Source organism: Gallus gallus, chromosome 1, assembly GCF_016699485.2.
Source record: "Gallus gallus isolate bGalGal1 chromosome 1, bGalGal1.mat.broiler.GRCg7b, whole genome shotgun sequence".
Lineage (NCBI taxonomy): Eukaryota > Metazoa > Chordata > Aves > Galliformes > Phasianidae > Gallus > Gallus gallus.
Window position 1 is genome coordinate 113,026,158 of NC_052532.1, and position 20,998 is coordinate 113,047,155.

Here is a 20,998-nt window from a genome sequence, read left to right on the forward strand (position 1 = left end):
ATCCCTGGAAGTGTTTAAGAACAGTGTGGATGTGGCACTGAGGGCCATGGGCAGTGGGCATGGTGGGGATGGGTTGATGGCTGGACTAGGTAGGTGATCTTAGAGGTCTTCTCCAACCTTAATGATTGTATGGTTCTATGATTGTGGTGGCCAATGTGAGGAACTGCAACATGCACAGCCTGGTCTTTGCTGACAGTCTGAGGCTGTTCCTGCTGACTTGCATCCAGCTCTTCATCCAGAAGTTCATCTCCAAAGCTCAGCCCTTCACCAGCAATGCGGATACCTTCACTCCCTCATCTACTTTTATTTTAGAAATGGTTAAAAGAAGGGAAGAGAAACCTGGAAAACAAGACTAAAATAAGTCAGTGGACATACTCTGAACCTGAACTGTTGGCAACTGACTTTCTCTACCATCTTCTATGCATGTGTTCACCATAATACCAACTGCATTTCCTTTCTTCACTGTGTTTGAGGGACTTCCCTGTAAAAAGCTTCACTGCTGAATCCTTTGAAGAACATTGGAAATCATAAGGGTGCAGGAGAACCTCGCTGCTTTGAAGTCTGGCTTTAGTTTAAGACAACATTTTAGCTGATGAATTTAAGACATGAAAACTGAAAAAAAGAAGAAAAAGCAAAGGATTCCATCAAATTGTAGCAATAGAAATTCCAGCGGTATTCAAAAGGTGTAGAGTTGAAAAACTCATAGAAGACACAGTTTAATAGAATAGTCGAGTCCATGTTTGTATTGGATGACAATACTGACATAATTCCTTTATCCAAATCTGCCATTCTCTCTACCAATATAGGTTTACAGTGCATTATTTTCTCTTTGCCGATATTTCTCAACCCACGTGCTCTTATTGCTGCATTTTAAACGCCGTGCCCTGGAAGACGGAAATCCCAAACCAATGCCTTTGCTGCCTGCTTTACATCGCAACTGCAGACTTGTGTGCCATGTGATGGGCGCTACAGCCAACGAAGACCGCATAGAGCCCTCGTTTGCAACGGACCGCAGCAGCGACCGACCGCCACGCCGCCGCACCACCGCCGACCGCCAGGTGGCGCTGCTGCACCCGCACCGCCGGCGGCTCCTCTCGCCGGCGCTCTCTATGGCCGTTGCCCGTGGCAGGGCCTCTGTTTACTTCCGGCAGGCCTGGACGGCTGCATGGGGCGCGGGGCCGAACGCTGGCTGCGCGTTGCTATGGCCGAACCCGCGGAGGAGGAAGAGCTGCCGGTGCCCGGTGAGTCGGGAGATGGGCCTCTCTGCCCACTGCTGCCGGCTGGGGGGGGGACCTCGTTCGTCCGGTGCCCTTTCTGGCCGTCCCCGCCTCCCTCCGGCCTGCCCGCCGCCTCGGCCGTGTGCTCCCGTCCTCTGAGGGGAGGACGCGGTAACGCTGCCCTGAGGGGTGACGCCGGGGCTGCCTCGCTTCCCTCACCGGCGCGGAGCGGTGGCGCGGAGCGGTGGCGCGGTGTTAAGCGGACTGTTTGTGGGGTTAAAAGCTTGGCTGTGTGTTGGACCTATGGCAGCTTCATTGCTCGGTGCTGAGACGGTGAAATGGCTCGTTTGTGTTCTGTGAAGTTTAGCTGTATGATCGGTAGGATTTAATTTCCAAAGTGACAGCTGAGACTTCAGTTTTTATTGCGATAGGTGGGACGTTTGTGAATTAAGTTATCCTGTTTCTTATATAGACTGAATTAAGGATATATTTATTTATTTCTATTGATGTTTTTAGAATAAAAAGTGTTCGGAGAACCCTCCACTTGCCGGGTCGATCACTGGATGTGCTCTCAAATGCAGAATGTGGCTGGCAGGCTGGAGAGTCAAAACTAAGTACCCTTCCTATGAAGGCAGCCTAAGGGAGCTGGGCTTGTTCAGCCTGGAGAAGTCTCCAGGGAGACCTCATTGTGGCCTTCCAGTTCTTGAGGGGAACTTAAAGCAGGAGGGGGACCAACTTTTTACGTGGTTTGATGGTGGTAGAACAAGGGGTAACGGCTCTTAACTAAAAGAGGGGAGGTTTATGTCTTTCCCCAGAGGGCAGTGAGGCATTTGAACAGCTGCCCAGAGAGGCTGCGGTGCCCCATCCCTGGAGGCGTTCAAGGCCAAGTTGGATGGGGCTCCAGCCCTGCCCATGGCCCCCCATCTAATAAAACTGAGACAACTAAAGAGGTAGTAACTACAATTCTGTGAATTGTAAAATTCTGTCTTCTGAGTCTGGTGTATAAAATAATGTGTCATATGCATGTTATCAGAAAGTTACAATATCAGAAAGTTGTCTGTTAAAGAACCTTCTCAAAATGAGTATCAAGCTTTCAGCTTAAGACAGAGCTGTTGTTTTTGGAGCTGGGTTGTGGGCATTGATGCAAGTGAAGCATTTCAATGTGCATATTTTCAGTGACTGCAATGTTATTATAAAATTATATATATTGCGTTATCACAAACCTGTATATTAAAACAAATAAAAATTAAAAGTCTGCAAAAAAAGTCATGTCTCCCTCAAGAACGATTCTCTGCTTAAGACACAAAGTTTGTCATTTCTTGACAACTTAAATAAGCTCATTTATTTTCCTGTAGAAAATCTTCTCTTTGTCAAGCCAAATGCTTGACAGAATGCTTGAGCAATGGGCAAATGAACATCGCTGATGCTTCTAAAAGTGGGAAGAAGTGAGAAAACTGTGCAGAGGTGGAAGAGCCTTCCGGCTTTTATTGTGGGACTGCTTTGTTTCTATGATAGCCGTATGATCAAAGGCAGTTGAGACAACCAGTGTCGTGAAGGCGGAGGGTTTTGATTTTAGGGGGCCATTTATAGAACATACGTATCTTTTTGGGTGAGTGAGGAAGAGCAGTCAGTTCTTTGAGCTGCCGCCTCTTAGCAGTGTGTGTATCTCACTCTAATTCAGTTTGGAAAACCTGACTGAATTCAAGTATAAGCGTAAGTGAGAATTCTTTGTCTCAGCTTGCTCTCAGGATGAGCTCTTTATTTTACATTTTGGGGCAGTTTTTCAGATTTTTTTTCCTTTCTGTACCCAGTAGTTTTTCTTAGAGGGCAGTGAGAAAGTGCATTTACTTTAAAATGGATCGATGTGTCCTCAGGACACAACACCTTTTGTTTTAAGAAATTTATGGAGGCTGGGAAGGATCAGAAGGACTAAAAAGTGAGCATAAAAATGAAGTAGTCGTGGTGAAGCAGAATAAAACACTTCAGCCATTATTATTTTATTAGAAAGAAAAAGATGGGTAACTAAAATGTGCAATTGGATTAATAGGAAATTGCTATTTTAAAGGTATGAGACAAAGTTGACTTTCACTAAAATTGACGTTGGCTTTTTGTGTTTTAGAATCGGGGGCTGTTTTTACTTTTGGAAAAAGCAACTTTGCAGAAAATATTCCTAGCAAGTTCTGGTTCAAAAATGACAAGCCGGTCCACATATCATGCGGAGATGAACACACTGCTGTTGTTACAGGTTAGTATTGGAAGTAACATATTTGATTAGACATAATATATATACAAATGTATGTTTATGTGTTTGGACAGCTTGGAAAGCTGCAATTTGTATCTGAATTCTGAGGTAATGTGTAAAATGGGGAGAGGAGAAGGGACTGCTTATACTGGGGCTGTTGGATGCCTTTATAGTTAATGTGAGGTCCAGGAGCTGTCGTGAGTGAATCTGTCATAATTGAAGGCAGCATCTTGGATTGAAAATAAGCTGACTTTGTTCACCTTGAGTGTTTCCTGTAAGTCTGATGGTGTCCAGTGGACAATCTTAAATATACAGGTTTGTGTTGTGGAAATGAACAGTATCTATTGAACTCAGCCAACAAGCTCACTAGGAATCTGCCTATAACAACAGATAAAGTTGTTTCTCTGAAAGGAAGTTCTAAATGATTGGTTTGCTGTCAGTTGAAAATAACCCTTGCAAAAATAACTCAAAGAACTTCAGAAAATGCTACTAAAGCGTGAAATAAATTGCAAAAGTATTCAGAGAAGCTCAAATGCAACACATTGAGCAGTCTTTCTGCGTGTTCCTTTTCATCTCTTTGAAATGCTGGAAGCAGTACTCATTGAAGAGTTTGTTCCATTTGTTACATGAATGAGACTACTCTTTTGTGATGAAAACATGTGAATTATATTGACAACTAACTTCTGGTAGATAATCAGACTTCATCTTGAAATTCCTGTGCTTATTTTCAGGACTTCTTTCTTGAAGTACATTTACTCTTCATCAGTGCTGTGTGTTATATCCTGGCTGTAGCTTAATAAATAACTTCTTGAGGTTTTCTTGATGTGCCCCCAAGTAGAGTTGGAAATGCTGGATTTTCTAGAATTAATAATTCCGAGCATGATGAAAGAATACAGATTTCATGGACTGCAGAGCAATTTGAACTGAAATTATACAATGAATTTTTCAAGCCTAACTTCACAGAAAACGAATTATGGATGAATAAATTATGTTTTGAACAAAACTGCACACTTCTTTTTGGATTGAACCTATTCTATTCAGTTGCCCATTGCATAAAATTAATCAGAATGTAACCTGGGGCACTGGAAATTTTCCTTTTCCTTTTTTTCTTTTTTAAGGTATCCTTTTATATGCCCGCATCCAGTTTGAAGTAACACCAGCATATTCTCAGTTCAGACTGGTCATTGAAATTGCCCCCTTGAATTCACCCAGCATATGCTCTTGCCAACACTGTTAGCCCAATCAGCAACAGTCCTCTAATTCCTGTGTCCCTGTAATAGCAGCCACTTGAGTAAAGCTTTGGAAGATATCAAGTTGCATAGGATTACATGCAGCACCATTTCTCTACTAACTCTTATCTGTTCTCCCTAGTATTGCAGTATATTCTTCAGATGTTAGAAATGTCTCTGTAGCAGGCCTTTGGTACTGTAGCGTGCAGATGAGTCATGAGGGGTACATCTAGATAATAACAGCTTCATTTTCCCAGAGCATTTGTGGAGAAGGAACTGCATAAGCATAAAATAAGTAAAGAAATCCTCCATACCAAACAGTTTTTTGGGACATGGTGAAGTAGAGGCAAAACTGAAGGTAAAATATTGTGCAACACTGAATGAAATGAGAGGAACTGCACGAGTCACACAGAATGATAGAGATGGAAAAGAGGACATCTGTGACCCTCATTTACTCTTCACAACTGTGCATGCACATGTGCACCACACATTTCTGCTGTTAGACGGAGTTGGATGATGCGGTGCAATTAAAGCCTTTTGTGAATGTCGTTGAACTGCAATAACACCTGGAAATAAAGAGCTCGAGAGGTGCATGGTGGTAGTGAGTTTACTGGAAGGATGCAGACTTTGGGAGAAACCAGGAGCTCCTTGAAATCCAGCTGAACCTGACTGGAAGAGAGAAAAGTATCTCAAGCAGGTGTGTATTAATGCATACTTCGTTTTAATTTCAGTCTTTACTTACAGGTTGCATTTCCCACACTATTTTTTTTCCTCCTCTGGAGTATATGGTGGGAACTATGTATTTAGGGTAGATTAAAACAATAGAAATGTGCCAGATTTACACTAACATGTTATACTAACATGCCTCAGTGGTCATAAGTATAACAGTCATGCAAGCTGATTCAAAACATTCCTTATAACTGGCTTGGGATGGGAAAGACAGCTGTATCTAGCACTGCACAGAAATGAAGAAAATGTGCAGGAGGTAATATGCAGCATTCTGATAAAATATTCAGAACATTCCAAATACTTCTTTCATGTAATCCAACATCGGTATTCCCCTATGGCTTTTAGAAAGAAAAATGTAAAATAAGCATAAAAAAACGTCTGGTCCTTGGCTTTCCATGTCAGGAGTTGCAGTCCGAAGTAAGTTCTATTGACACACTGTGAACCAGTGATCACATTTCATGCCCCCATTCCTCTATTTTTTGGCCTGAGAATACTGTTTACTTCCTGCATCTTTTGTAACTGCAGGCTTTGGTAAGCAATTTATTCATCCTGTTGGGAGCTAGTGTGAAGTAAGTGACATTAACCGTATTTCTAAGAATCTCTTCTTAATGTCATTCTATTAATAATTTTCTACAAACCTCTTAAAATTAACACCTGTCTTATTGTTTATAGGCCTTGATTAGAGTATACTAAGCAGATCGCCCACATTTGATCAAAGAGACCAATTCTATTCACAAGAAGGAAATGGTAGATGCATCTTCTGGACTCAGAACTCTGGAGAGAGGTGAAGCTCCCCGTGGAAGAGGGAAGAAGGAAAGAGATTCACATGGACACAGAACAAGATAATATTTGCATAGTTTCAAGTTATGTAAAGCACTGAATATTTAGTAATGTAGACCAGAGACATTGGAATTTCTCCGGGTCTTTAGATACCAAACTCCGTCTCTTCTCTCTCTACCTGCTGGCAAGCCATCAGAATATTGTTCAGAACCTTTTACATTTAGCTGCAAGAGGAAAATGAGGAATATTACTGCATGTTTGCATTAGTTTTTGGTGTGCATAGGAGCAAGCAATATACTGCACTGTTTCCGTTTGTATGATGCTAAATATCCTAAGCATGACTGTTCTTACCTCTCAGTAAAACTTTTGAGAATATCGTGGCTTGTCTAAGAAAACTGATATCATTCCCATTTTCATGAGCTGTATTTGAATTGTATATAATTGTTGTTTATTCATGAAATAGCACAAATAAAATTAAAAAAAAACAACGTGATGCTTGGCATATATTCACAATTTTCTTCGGATAAAACTCCACAGTAGAATCTAGTGAGAACTGTTTGAAGTCGTTGTGTACTCTACTTGTTTTAGCTCTCTTGCATGCTTATACCATGTAGAAATGCAGAGGGAAAATGCATGGAACACAGATGTTATTAATAGATGGCTGTCTGCTATTATCACTGAGTATTTTAGCTTGTATTCCTCGACTGCTGTATGACTGGTTTTAGCCTGGCTTCCTGGATCAGGGCACCACAGGACAAATGGAGTTGCAAGTAATCGTGGTTATAATAGCAGCCACCATATGGGCTATTTATTGGTTAGGAGACACTCTCTTCTTGAAGTGTCACAAAATTCTCCGTTCTGAAAGATGTGAGCATCTAGTGGCTTCTGTTAATGTATCCAAATTAGTGTTGGCGAAACATCCACTGGTGATGTGCTTATGTCTGCATGCCCTGGGAGGTAGCCCAGTCTTGCACGTGGGGAGATGCAGACTAGTGTTAGGCATATGTTTGCATCACCAAAACAGTCCAAGTGGTTTCTTTATATCCTGCTGTATCCATTCTTTTCCCTAACAGTGCTGTACACGTCTTCTGCCTGCTATACCAGGTGGCCACAATCTGTACCAAGGTAGATGCAAGAAGACAAAGAGTGACTTGAGTTTGTAAGGTTTTTAAATGATCCTTGTCTATTTGTTGCTAAAGTCATTCTCACTTCAGTACATCTGTGGTGATGACTATAGGTAACTCAGAATGCAATTATGAAAATAGGGCTTTTTGCAAAGTTCTGTAGTGTTTCTTGGCCAGCTGAGATTCCATCAAATGCCTGATTTAAACCTGATTTGCTACACAGACCTGGAAACATTGCTTCGTTATAGGCATTTGGTAGAGTTCATGTGTAGTGCCTGTTAGTTTTTATTCACTGTCAGAATTACGTACTTCTCAGTTTTTTTTTTCTGTTACACTGCTGAGTGTTGAAAGCCTGAGATTATCAAAGGCTGTCACTCAGCTGGTAAAGAATATAACAAAATTCTGCTCGTCTGTTAAGCTTCTTGACTTATAAAGCAGTGTTTGAGAACTAAAAGATTGGTTTAAGAAACAGCAGATTATGGGATTAAAAGCGTGACCTGCTGGAATTCTGAATGGGTAAAAGAGAATGTGATTTAATTGAATTATGGCAACTTGATATCATATTCCCACATGAGTATTACAGTGCTCGGCCTTTAAAAAGTATGTAGTAGGGCTACAAAGATACACATACCAGTGTAGGATGCCACTTGTTAATAAAAATTCTCTTCCTTAAGATGTGTTTTGCTTTCAGTGATATACTTCTGCATATGTTTTGGCATGGTTGCATTACCAAAATCAGGATGGTGATATAAATGCTATTAGTGAATGCAATTAGCCTTGACCTCAGGCTTTCTTCCATTTCAGCTTTACTGGGAAGACATAATGTTGGCATGTAATTGTCAAATCTATCAATTTGATTGAGATGTTAGGTAATAGTTACTGTTCTTTTTTTTTTTTTAACTACTATTTTTATTTTAGATTTCTGGTAATACATGAGAAAAGAAATGGATTTTTGTAACTACTCTTACTATGTTTTAAAAGTCTCAAAAGCATATTTTTAGGAGGAAGTTTTTCACTCAGAAAGTGGTGACACACTGGAACAGGTTGCCCAAGGAGGTTGTGGATGCCCCATCCCTGGAGGCATTCAAGGCCAGGCTGGATGTGGCTCTGGGCAGCCTGGTCTGCTGGTTGGCGACCCTGCACGTAGCAGGGGGGTTGAAACTACATGATCACTGTGGTCCTTTTCAACCCAGGCCATTCTATGATTCTATGGTATTTCAAAGTCTCTTTAAATCACATTCAGAACATTCGCAAGGAGCGGATGCTAATGAAGTACAGACTTAATATTTTGGTATTATTGTGTGGAATTGCTGTTATGCATTGTGCTCATGTGATAACTGATGGCTAGGTGACTGGAAATTTATTTACATGACAGCTCCATGATGGAACCTAACTCACAAGTGCAGAGCATCAGCAAAAGTAAATAATCTTGTTTTAATAGTCACAAAAGGGATTTTGGTTTATTCTTTTGGCAAATCAGCTTCTGTTGTTTTGCAATTGTTTCTATTGGAGGTGGGATTTTATCTTTGGATATGACGTTTGCGGTTTTACGAGAGCCATTAGTTTAAAAAATGAAATGAAATGATAGGATTAAATGTATGGTGCTGTTAACAGTGTGATGTGGCACTCTGATCTGCATGCCCAATGGGAAAACTTCTATCTGTTCATTTATCATGGTCTTAGAAAAGTGGGTTATTCTGAATGAAAACAATTCACCGCTTGTGATGGTCAAACCTCCAAATTCAAAGACATCATACAAGTTTCTGAAATTCAACATCAGCACTATTCCTGTTGAAGATCTCTAATCTCATGTTTTCATATAGGCGCACGGAACCCCGTGGCTGCATGGTGTTTTTACACATTCCTTCTTTATAGGCAGAGGACCAGATGAATCTGTGATGAAAGATGCAGAGAAAAAAAAAGGCTCTTGTAGTAGACATATTTGTCCAAAGGAAAACCCATCTGATTTGTGAACACGTTCGAAAATTTATCATAAATTATGTTCTAAATAAGTGTGATTTGCAGGTCATTTTAAGGCAGGACATTTAGCAATTAAATATCTTCCCCCAGTAGACAACAAAATAAGCTGAGAATCACATATTTTTGTTTATATTAATTATATCGCTGTGTTATTCTGTGCCCGTGTCTGAGGTAAAGGTGTGGGTGCTCAGTTAAATGCACTGTTACGTTGTCAGTAGGTCTGTAGAGACTGCTAAGTCAGTCTGAGAGCACTCCTCCTTTATTTTCTGATGAGCACTTCATCTGAGCAGCAACTTAGGGAGAGAATGTTTGTTCTCCTCTTTGTCATTTCTTCTGTATACACATTTCTTAATAAGTACATCTACAATGCAGCACTTGCTGAAAAATCAGGTCATTAATTGTTGTGTACACATACACATGGAATTGCCTGATTCTAAATCTTACATTAAGTATATAATAAATAGATTAATATATGTATGACCACCTCATCTTGTATGAGTTATTCAAATGCTCGTGGATTCTGACTGTGCCTTTTCTTTCAGGGAATGGTAAACTTTACATGTTTGGCAGTAACGACTGGGGCCAATTAGGACTAGGATCAAAGAATACTGTCCGCAAACCAACATGTGTTAAAGGTTTGATTCATTTTTTTGGTCCTTTTGAAAGTTTGTCATTGTGAAAAAGTGCTTTGTAAGTTGTTGCTCCAAAATAACTGATGCTGATTTCTTTACTCATCATGTGTAGCATATTACTGCTTAAGCTCTTACAGATAGTTTAAAAGGAAGCCCTGCTTTTCTGTCAGTTCCAGATTCTGGGTCCTTTTGTGTCTGAAAATTATTTCAGATGCACAGCATCCAGTCTTTTTACTTCTTTTTAGCAAGTCTAAGATTTGTCCATGTGGTCACAAATGTAGATACGTTTGTATGAAGTATAAAAAAGCAGTAAAGAGAATGCCCATCTTCTTACATACTGTGTAAAATATTTTCATTGTGTTCTATTATCTTTTGAATCTTTCCTCACTGGTTTTATCTTGTCAAGCAAAACTGAGTCAATAATTTTTCCCTACCTCCTTATGTATGTCAAATAACACCTGTCCCGTTAACACACTCCTTTTCATCATTACATGTTTATCCTCATCCTTTCTCTTAGAGGATTGATCTGTTAGCTTATTGTTTAAAAATGAATTAACCATGTTTGTTCAAACTTTTCTGCTTGATTTATTTTATTCTACTGTTCTATATTTGCTTCTCTCTCTGTTTCAGTTCAGAGGGAGAATGAAAATACTCTCGGGTTCACATCTTCTGTCAGCCGTATGAGAGACTGATTCTTACTTTGGCTTAAATGGATTGGGTGTCAAGTTTTGTTTTACTCTCAGGTTGCAATGGACAATAAAAGACAGAGAGGAGATGGCAGCAATTCAGAACAGTCCTGGCTTCCACTGAAAAAAAAAGTCATGAGGGGGCTATCTTTCTTTTCCTGGCAGTAGGCAACAGAAGAGTGTCCTGGAGCTTTTCTCACTAGCTTTCAGGCATCAGTTAGCTTTGGGTATGGAGTTACAAATACAACGTTTCCAGTTCTGCTCCAGCTGTAATAACTGTGGCTGCTCATTTTCTGACAAAATCATTCTGGGGCTTAACTGGAGACTAATGAAATTGGTTATGAAAAACTGCCAGCTATATATACGATTGCTTAGCCTAAGTGGGAGGAAGGTTAGGGAGCACAAGCTTCTGATGAGCGGATCAAGATTATTGCTGGTGTATGAGGCAGAATGTTGGGATATAAAGCAGCAAATTAATATTGTAAGAAGAAACCAATATCAGAAACATCATGATTCCTGCCTGGTGGTGAGGGCAGGTGTCAGGATATGTAGGATTCCGAGTTTGGACAACTTCTGTTTGTGTCCTTTTGACATCAGAGACTTCGTGCTTAAGTAGATAGATGTATGTAGTGGCTTGGTAGGAAAGAGAAAGGAATGTAATCTGAATGTTATGGCGCTGATGAAGATTGATTTGAAGGGACTGAAAAGGATTTTGTGAAAGGAATTATGTTGTCTTTGTCAAGGACCAATGCAGTGGAAAAAAATTGAAAATATATTATGTAAACATAATGCTTTTTTAATAGCTTGATGAGTATTGTATACTGAAAATGGACATGGCTTAGTGAAGACAAAATATTGGCAAAGATTAATAACTGGGGAAAGGATGGAAAAGTCAGTGAGATTATTTTTTCACTGTTTCTGAGCTGGAGTGCACTTGGGATAAAACCAACACTGTTCTCTCTTTCCCACCAAAATAACTCTTGATACATCCTCTTGTATCTTGACCATTCCCAGGCTTTCGTGGTGACTAGACTGCAGAGAAGCATATACGTGGGTGGATGGTAATTCAGCTACCATTGGGGTGGGATGGTATATTCAAAACCTATAGATAGGACCAGCCTTAGGAACTGTGAATGTAGTAATTAATAGAATGGCAGTGCAGAGCAGAAGTCTATCAAGAAAAGTAGCTGTGCACAGTGAGGAAGATACGAGTTTTCTCTAGAGCATTGAACATGATGTTGCTGAACCAGCTGTTGGCTTGTTTGTAACTTCCTCCCTCCTTTTGCTTTAATTCATAGCTTTAAAACCAGAAAAAACAAAACTTGCTGTTTGTGGAAGAAACCACACCTTAGTTTACACAGGTATGTAACAAATGATGTACATATTGAAGGTCGATTTTTGTCCTTATTTTAAATACAGAAATCACATTGCTAACCCTACAAGTGTACATGAATGAAAAAAAGGAGAATGTGCTGTTAAAATTTGTTGGTTTTTTTTTTTAATATCCAGATCTTGGAATGCTTGAATTGCTCTGTGCAATGTGTTTAGAAAATCGCGTTATATAGGAATTCACTAGCTTTTATCTGCACTTTTATCTTTTTGTCTGTATTTGAGGTATGGTTAACAATTACCAATGTTTCATTGAAGCCCTTTGTGGGCATAGGAATATTTTTATATATCTGTACTCTTATTTACCTTTGATGAGGAGTGCATTCTCACGAGCTTGGAGTTCTATATTTACGTAAAAGCAGTAGAACATTATGTTTTGAAGCCATTGGAGTATGTTGCATTTTATTTAGACACGGCAGTCTGCTGTTTCATTGACAAGTTACTTTATTAAGCTATAAATAAATAACTGTAAATTTAAACAAAAATAAATTTTTAGAGAGAGAGCAAATTATCGTCATGCTTCTAAAATTTATGTAATGGAATAGCCATCTTTGCTCTTGCAGTGCTTTAGAGGTAATGTTATAAAGAGAATTGTTGATTATTAGGGGGTTTACATATGTGGAGACCCAGAGCACAGTAAATAAGACTATTAGAATAAAAGAGAACATTTTAATAACAGTCGAATATGCTCGAATGCACAGGGTAAATATTAGTCACTTTTAGTATACGCTCTAGCTGAGTAATTTGAGCCCATTTTTATACCAGGGATTATTTGTAACCCATACCTCAGTTCGTTATCACTTTTGTGTCTGGATTTATGTTGTTTATTGACCCTGTGTTTTTCATTGCGGATGATCGCTTTAAATGTGAAACACGCTAAAATTAGAAGTATAAATTTGGAAGTTCTCTTAGGTTAAAGATATTAATCATCAGCTTTAACTTCAATTTTAAGATTCTAAAGAAAAAGTAAGATCAAGCTAATTAAATTGAAAGTGATTTAAATATTAAATAATACAATAATTTTAATAAAAATGTAAGTAAAAATATATTTCATTCCTATTATTGAAAACCGTCAAGTTATACATCTCTTTAATTTTCTTGTCCATGTCATCATTCTCCATTTTCCCCCCATTTTATCTTAAATTAAATAAATACTTACAATTATATTTATTTTTCAGATCAGTCTCCAAAATGTTGGGAAGCATGCTCAGTCTATGGATGTGTAAGGCCTTTAGAGTGTTCTGATCTAAATGCGTGCAGGAAAGCCTCCCTGCTAGTTACAGCAGGAACATTCAGTGTCAGCTTTAGACTATTTGAGGGCAGTAGACCCCAAACTTTTCTGTAAAGCTTTTCTGTAGAAAATTAAATGACTTGCTGCTATTTCTCTGACTTTTTGCTGCCATTGAGAATATCCTCATTTTGTGTATTACATGTGCTTTTTTGTATGCAGAAAAAGGGAATGTGTATGCTGCTGGAGGTAACAGTGAAGGTCAATTGGGATTAGGTGACACAGAGGAAAGGACCACATTTCATTTAATTAGTTTTTTTACCAACCAGCACAAGATCAAACAGCTAGCTGCTGGATCATACACCTCAGCAGCAGTAACTGGTAAGAGTGACAGCTAAGAAAATCTATTTATGTGTTCAAGCCTGGTGTTCCAGAGAAACATTTATTCCAGTTTCTGTCTGCATGTATGTGTGTATTTTCTATGCCATCCTATCTTCTTTCCCCACTAAACCTTGGAATTTTTTTATAGCCAGTTGCATATTTCAGTACTGTATGTTGAGGGGTCCCTTCTGAATAGCATCCTACAAATTTTGTAGGTGTGCAGTGAGTTCTCAGTCTGTACCAGTTACTAAGAATCCATATGAAGGAAAGACAGTATAAATACACTCAAAGTGGGAAAAACTCCAATTAATTTTCAGGAAAGCCAGATAAAAAAAGAAACTAAGCTTCTCTAATTCTGCTTCTTATTGCAATTATTTTGGTCTACTGGTAGAGGCTACACAACTGTGTCATTACTAATTCTGAGAGCAGCCTGAGCTGTTTCTTCAATGACAAAATTATATGATGACTTGATGAAGTCTACACTTAGATTAGAGTACATTCGGCTGTTGTTATGCGTGGTCCTTTATTAATCTGTCATTTCTCCAGTCCTGTTAAAAGGAACTGTTTCTGTACATGTTTAGGATAAGTTACTGGGGCTGTGATTTCAGAACTTAACAAAGCATCAGTACATAAAAAAGATATACTTTGCTTGCTTCTCTTCTTTATATTTGTTGTGGCAATTGGTAGCATCCTCATAAGATCTGTAAATGAACTTGGAAGGTGTGGTTCCAACCAACATCTCAGTAACACTGTCTTTAGTAGTTCTTTACTCACAGCATTTTTCCCATCAGTAAGAAACAGGAGGACAGAAGACATTACCTCTTCTAGAAAAATCTTAAGATTTTTCATGTTGTTCACTACTTTTTTTTGGTTCCTATTGCTGCCTTTGGTCTTTGTGTCAGCAGAGGCTGGTCATCATAAACTTGAAACAGCTGATAGTTTAAGGAAAACAAAATAAAGCTGGCCAGTACAATAACCTGTGAAAAGAACCATAAGATAACAAAGGAATAAGTGAGATGTGTACCAAAGTCAGAACAGAGTATAAGTTTGGCAGAACAAAAAAGTAGTGAGGTGCTACCAGAAATGACAGTAAGCCTTCAATTCACTACGTTTTAATGCTGGCATCTGGCAACTGAGTTGTCTCATGTTCTCATTTTTTCTCTTTTTGAATGAAATTTTCTATGTAGATTTTACTCTTGCTATTTATTGTGTAAGAGGAATTGATCACTTCTGAGTCACTTTAGAAAAGATTAGGAGATAGCCTCATACTTCATACTATTGTGTTGCTTTGTGCTTAACATCACTTTTTGTCTCCGAGATAATGACATTTAGTAGGGTTGTACATAGAGTTTATGAAATGCTTCTTGAATAGTTAAATTAACTTTTTATTAGTGTAGTCTTGCTTTTAAATCTATTAACTTTCTGTGTCTTCACTTTAGAGGATGGGCAGCTTTTTGTGTGGGGTGATAATTCAGAAGGTCAAATTGGCTTGGCTGACAAAACCTGTGTCAGTGTCCCCTGTCAAGTAGATGTTGGAAAACCCGTTTCCTCTATATCCTGTGGATATTATCATTCTGCCTTCATAACAGGTAAGCTAATGAGAATAGAGGTTAGTAAAGACAAGTCAGCGGTCCTCAGATTGTGATCTTTTTAAAGGTAGCTAATGAGACATTGACTGCTTTTGAAACTATGTAAGCAACAGCTGTCAGGTAGAAGAGAAAGCCATCTATGTGGTTATGTGTCACACAGGGAGATTTTACCAGAGAGATATTCTCTAAAATGAGGTTCCATATTACTTATTTGGAAAAGTTACGTGTCATCTCCTCTGTAATGTACTCTATATTTAATTAGAAGTTCCATGAAAAGATATTGCTGTAAATATTCTGCATATGCTCAATGATTTACAAAAAATTACTAGGAAAAATTACTGTCTTATCACACACAGCATTATTTTCGTGAAGGTTATGACAAATGTTGATTAATACTACCGTTTCAGTAGTCCAGCTTTTCTTGAGATTATTCTTATTCCTGTGTTGATCAAATAATCATCTTTATCCTTCCTAGACATAAAAATCTGGAATAGAATTACTATATTTTGGGAAAAAATTAATCTTGTTTGCTAGCGGAGCAACATTGTTGTAAAAGTTTGATGTTAAGTCTTAAGTTTTGAAATCAGTTAAACAGGCAATATACAATACAAGAAGCATACGCTACAATGAGCTGGTGTCTGATCTCCCAGCCAACGCACAGCTTGACTGCCTTCCACCTCTGTGTTTTTTCACCTCTTTTTTCCTTTACAAAGTGATGATGCCACTCATCTTTTAGTAATGCTAATGTGTTTGAATTTGTCAGTCAGTATGGATGATATTAGAAGTGTGCAGCTATGAATTCCTCTCAGCCTTATAGATTTACATTATTAAGATATCCAGTTTTTCTCCCCTCAGAGCAATTGAAGATTTCAAAGGATCAATAGTTTTAATTGTAAAGCCTTTAATGGGTACCCAGTAACCATTCCATCAGCTACTTTTCTCAGCTTACATGATAAATATTACTTTCCTACATACAATATCTAGCTCTCTGAGAATGTACTATTAACAGAACGAGACCTTCTTAGGATGACTAAGTATTAACTAGATGTTATGCTGGTAGTATGCAACTTCTATTACAGATGTTTTATCACTGTAAAACATTTAAGTAGCTCTGACTGGTCAAGAGGTCAGCAACTGTTAGAAATTCCGCAGCTTCCTGAACTTGAAATAAATGGAAAAAAAATGTTCTTACTCCAAGGATAGAGTAAGAAGGTATCTTTTTCTGCCTTAGAGCCAAGGACTGAAGTTTTGTGATTGTGTGATTATGACAAGACTGCAGTGGGATGTGACAAAAGCTCTCATTAAAAGAAGGGCTGAGGCCAAGTGTCTAAAAGCAAGGAGAAAGCATGTGTTGAGTGCTTTGGGAGAGCTGAAATGTTTAATGGGGAGGGTTGAGAAAAAAGTATTATGAATTAGAGAAATTGAGCCTCTTAAAATGTTAATATGATGATAAACTGGTTTTCAGCTGTGAAAACAGGAACTTGTTGAATGCTTTACTGTTTAAACAAGCTTGGTTCTGAGGTGGGAAGTCTTAATGTTCAGCCTCTAGTATCTGCAAATCCTGTAAGAAGAAGCCTGACTGCCTTGCTGTTCACCTTTTTTTATGGTGAAAGGAGAAATATTTTTTGATAATTTTACTTTGTGCTCTTGCTGACAGTTTTCTTTGACTGATACATTAAATAAATAGAAGTTTAGTTTTGGACTTCAATGGAAATAATCTTCTATTGCACTAATGTAGGTATATAGCTAGACAGAACTTAAAAACAAAGCTTTATGCATTTATTTGAGTGCACTATAATGACACATTATTTTAGCTGTGATGCCATTAAATCATGAATTTGGAAGTTCTGTGAGCTGAATCTGAATGCAAATGTAGTTATTCTCTTTTTTCACACAGCCTAATTAGGAAAGCATTATGCTGTTAAAGGGTTTTGTGTGAAAAAGGAAAAAGATGCTTTTACAGTTTATAGGATTCCTTTATTTCCTATTGAAAATGCTTGTTGTGTACTTGCTAGACTGGCTCAGAACAGTGGTTGACATCCTCAGTATTCTGCCTCTGAGGGGTGGTAGAACATAGCAAAATGGATTATTATGTAATACCTGTAATATTCATATAAAATAGAGATAGGGGTTTTTCTCCCTAAATTTCCAGTTAGTCATCAAATTATTCCTTATAATATGTGTACAAGTTTGCATGGCAGGTGTTTTCCATGTGTTTTAGATGTACAGTTTAACCTTGTACACTAGAATTGGGAGTAACTAGTGTTATTTTTAATACTTAACGATAATTCAAGTAAGTATATAATTAATGTTAGTTCCCTCGACATCTATGGAAAGGAACTTTCCTAGACCACAGTTATTACTATGGAAGACATGGAAGAAACTGTTAATAGAGAGCTTTCAATACCTGTTACTTACCAGTTATTGCAGTACTGTAGTATTATACAAATTGTCTTTTTAAACACGACTTATGCTTTGAGAAATATTCTATATAATGAATATAGTATATATAGCATAGGTAGTATACTACCTAATAGGACATGGCTGCAGGATGTAGAATTTGATATATGTTGCCAGGTTGAACTGACAAGCATGGCATCATATGGCTCCTTTTCTAAACGTATTTATATTTGATATAAACTGTATGCTGGCTAGGCAGCATGATAGGATCACAGGAATGTTTGGGTTAAAATGAATGGTTAATGAGGGCACACTGGAATACATAGTGTGGTCACAGAGTGCCCTCTCCAGGGGAGGATGTTCATTAATAACAGAGAGTCAAGGAAAAGAAAGTTGTGCTGTATGGACTCCAGTACTATGCACATTTGTCTTTTATGGGCAAAGGCAGTTTTCTGTTGGTGTGTTCTTTTTCTTGACAACTTGCTGTGAGCTAAAGCATAGTGAAAGCAGAAATATACCACACTAAGGAAAGTTTGATTTACAAGAATGACAGAGGGTTCATATGAGAGTAGAAAATGAAACAACCAGATTCCGTGGACTTCCTTTGGATGGAATGTCCTTAAAATGCAGATAGGCTGCACTCGTGTAACTGTACTGAAAATTTATCTGTGTCTGATTCAGTCTTTTTTGTGCCTGATAGCTATTCTCCATAATTTCTATACTACTGTATGACTTAAAATGATGTGTAATATGTTCCAAAATTACCTCAGTAAATGGCTTTCTCTTTGTCAGCTGGATTATTAAGTTTAAAAAATGTAATAAACCTGACTAGTTTGGGAAGTCAGTGGCAGTTTGACCATTGACCATCAGAATTAAGCTGTTCTTCTGATGGAAGGTCCTGGCAATAGCAGTCTCTGTGCTGCTGTCAGAGCACCAACTGCTGTAATCACTGTTCTGCAAAAGAGTGTGAGTCAAGAGCCAAGTGCCATGAAAGAAAAAACAAATGTCATTAACAAGAGTTTTCCAGGAAAAACAACTTTAATTTATCTACCATCTAGATTCTACCAGATAACTTTAATGAAAACATGATAGTAACAAGTTGTCTCATACTTACACATAATAAAGTTGCCTGAAATTCTTGCTTGATCAGTTGTGCCAAAGATAATTCCAAATGAGTGCATTGGTTGCCAAGCCACTCTCCATCATAGTTGGATGTCAGGCAAAATCCCTGTGACTACAAGGGAAACATCACTTCTATTTTTAAGAAAGAGAGAAAAGAAGACCTGGGGAACTACAGGCCAGTGAGCATTACGTGTGTGCCTGCAGAGATCATGGAGCAGATCCTCCTGGAACCTGTGTTAAGGTACATGCGAGATGAGGAGGTGATCTGAGACAGCCAGTATGGCTTCACCAATGGAGGATCGTGCCTGACCAACCTGCTGGCCTTCTATGGTGGAGTCACAGCATCAGTGAACAAAGGAAGGGCAACTGATTTCATCTGCCTGGACTTGTGTAAGATCTTTGACACGGTCAAGCACCACACGTTCTAAATTGGAGAGATAAGGATTTGAAGGCTGCACTACTTAGTGGATAAAGAATTGGTTGGATAGTCACAGCCAGAGGGTTATTGTCAACAGATCTGTAGAGACAGTGATGAGTGGTGTCTCCCAGGAGTCCATCTTGAGACTGATACTGTTCAATATCTGTATCAATGACCTAGACAGTGGGATTGAGTGCACCCTCAACGAGTTTGCTGATGATGCCAAGTTGAATGGTGCAGTTGACATGATAGAAGGAAGGAGTACCATCCAGGGGGACTTAGACAGGCTTGGAAAGTGATCCCACAAGAACCTAACAAGGGCAAGTGCAAGGTGTTCCACTTGTGTTGGTGCAGTCTCAGATATGTATACAGACTGGGATAAGAGCTCAGTAAGAGCTATCCTGCAGAGAAGGGCTTGAGGATCCCGGTGGACAAAAAGCTGGACATGTGCCAACAGTGAGCTCTTGCAGCCCAGAAGGCTAATGGTATCCTGGACTGCATCAGAAGAGGGGTGGCCAGCAGGGAGTGGAACGTGATTGTCTGCCTCTACTCTGACCTTAGGAAGCCTCTCCTCAGCACAAGGAAGTGGTGGAGCTATTGAAGTGGTTGCTGAGGAACACCACAAAGATGACCAGAAGGCTGGAGCACCTCTCATGAAGAAAGATTGAGGGAACTGGGCTTGTTTAGCTTGGAGAAGAGAAGACTTCAGGGAGGACTCATTGCAGCCTTTCCAGTACTTAAGCAGAGCTTATAAGCAGGAGCGAGACTGACTTTTTACACAGTCTGACATTGATAGTAAAGGGAGAATGGCTTTAAACTGAAAGAGGGGAGATTTCGGTTGTATGTTACATGGAAATTTTTCACTTGGGGTGGTGAGGCGCTGGCACAGCTGCCCAGAGAAGCTGTGGTGCGCTATCCCTGGAGGCGCTCAAGGCCAGGTTGGATGGGGCCCTGGGTCTGAACTTTGATTCCCAAACTTTAAGTTTTGGTCTCACAAAGTGTAAGGAAAAGCAAGAAATCCAAGAGCTACGCTATGAAAAAAAGCTTGTCTTCTTAGGCTCTACCTTTGTTCAGTGGAGAGTTGGACTTATCTAATGGGCAATTACGAACATCCAAGCGAGGATTCTGCTTTGAAACTCTGTGAGTTCATCTGTTTTCGTTGTCTTTGGACAAGAAACAGCATTTCTAAAACCAACTGAACTCTCACATCAAGGAGTTTGTAGCTTTTGAATAAGCAACTCTCAAGCATTTGTTGTACGTAATGCAATAGTAATGCCTCTGAATTCTGTAAAAGCAAATTTCTGAATCCTAAATGTATCCCTCTGATAGCAAAAATACATTTTGTATGGACTCACTAATGCACATTTTTCCCCAAAATATTTTGTGGATGCTTCCGATGACTAAGCTTTATGACTTAAGTATATGGTTTATTATTATGTAGCTTTCTCTTCAAACTTTCCTTGAACTGGAAGCTCCTACCCTGGCCCAAACATTCTGTTGTCTTAGATTGACTCCATGTGAGAGTTCTGTTTATTCTTGTGGGTTTTCATATCCAGGTGAGATTACAAAAATAATTTTTTTTCTTATAAAATAGTGCTTTATGATTCTGGAGGAGGTAAATATTTTTAAATACTGTGGGCCATGATCTACTTTGAAGATATCATTCCACAGATATCATTAGTCTTCTACGGAGAACACTCAGCTATTAATTTAAATCTTTTCCTGACAGTAAGGATGCATTTTTCACAAAAACCTCACTCTGTCCTATTACAGTAGCGGGAAGCTCCTTAGCTCAGAAAGTTAGAAATGTAGATGGAGGCAGGAGTATATAAATTGTAAATATTGCAAGGGA

General features: G+C 38.8%; 1 protein-coding gene across 2 annotated transcripts in view; it reads left to right on the forward strand.

The window, feature by feature from the left end:
* The first annotated feature begins 1,144 nt into the window (after positions 1 to 1,144).
* RPGR (retinitis pigmentosa GTPase regulator) overlaps positions 1,145 to 20,998 on the forward strand; it is a 49,375-nt gene continuing 29,521 nt past the window's right edge. For both annotated transcript variants that reach the window (XM_025152032.3, XM_040665326.2), the window contains exons 1-6: positions 1,145 to 1,241; positions 3,337 to 3,462; positions 9,844 to 9,936; positions 11,918 to 11,980; positions 13,459 to 13,617; positions 15,057 to 15,206. In XM_025152032.3, coding sequence (XP_025007800.2) covers positions 1,166 to 1,241; positions 3,337 to 3,462; positions 9,844 to 9,936; positions 11,918 to 11,980; positions 13,459 to 13,617; positions 15,057 to 15,206 — 667 coding nt within the window. In that variant the 5' untranslated portion in view covers positions 1,145 to 1,165. The remainder of the gene's footprint in view (positions 1,242 to 3,336; positions 3,463 to 9,843; positions 9,937 to 11,917; positions 11,981 to 13,458; positions 13,618 to 15,056; positions 15,207 to 20,998) is intronic.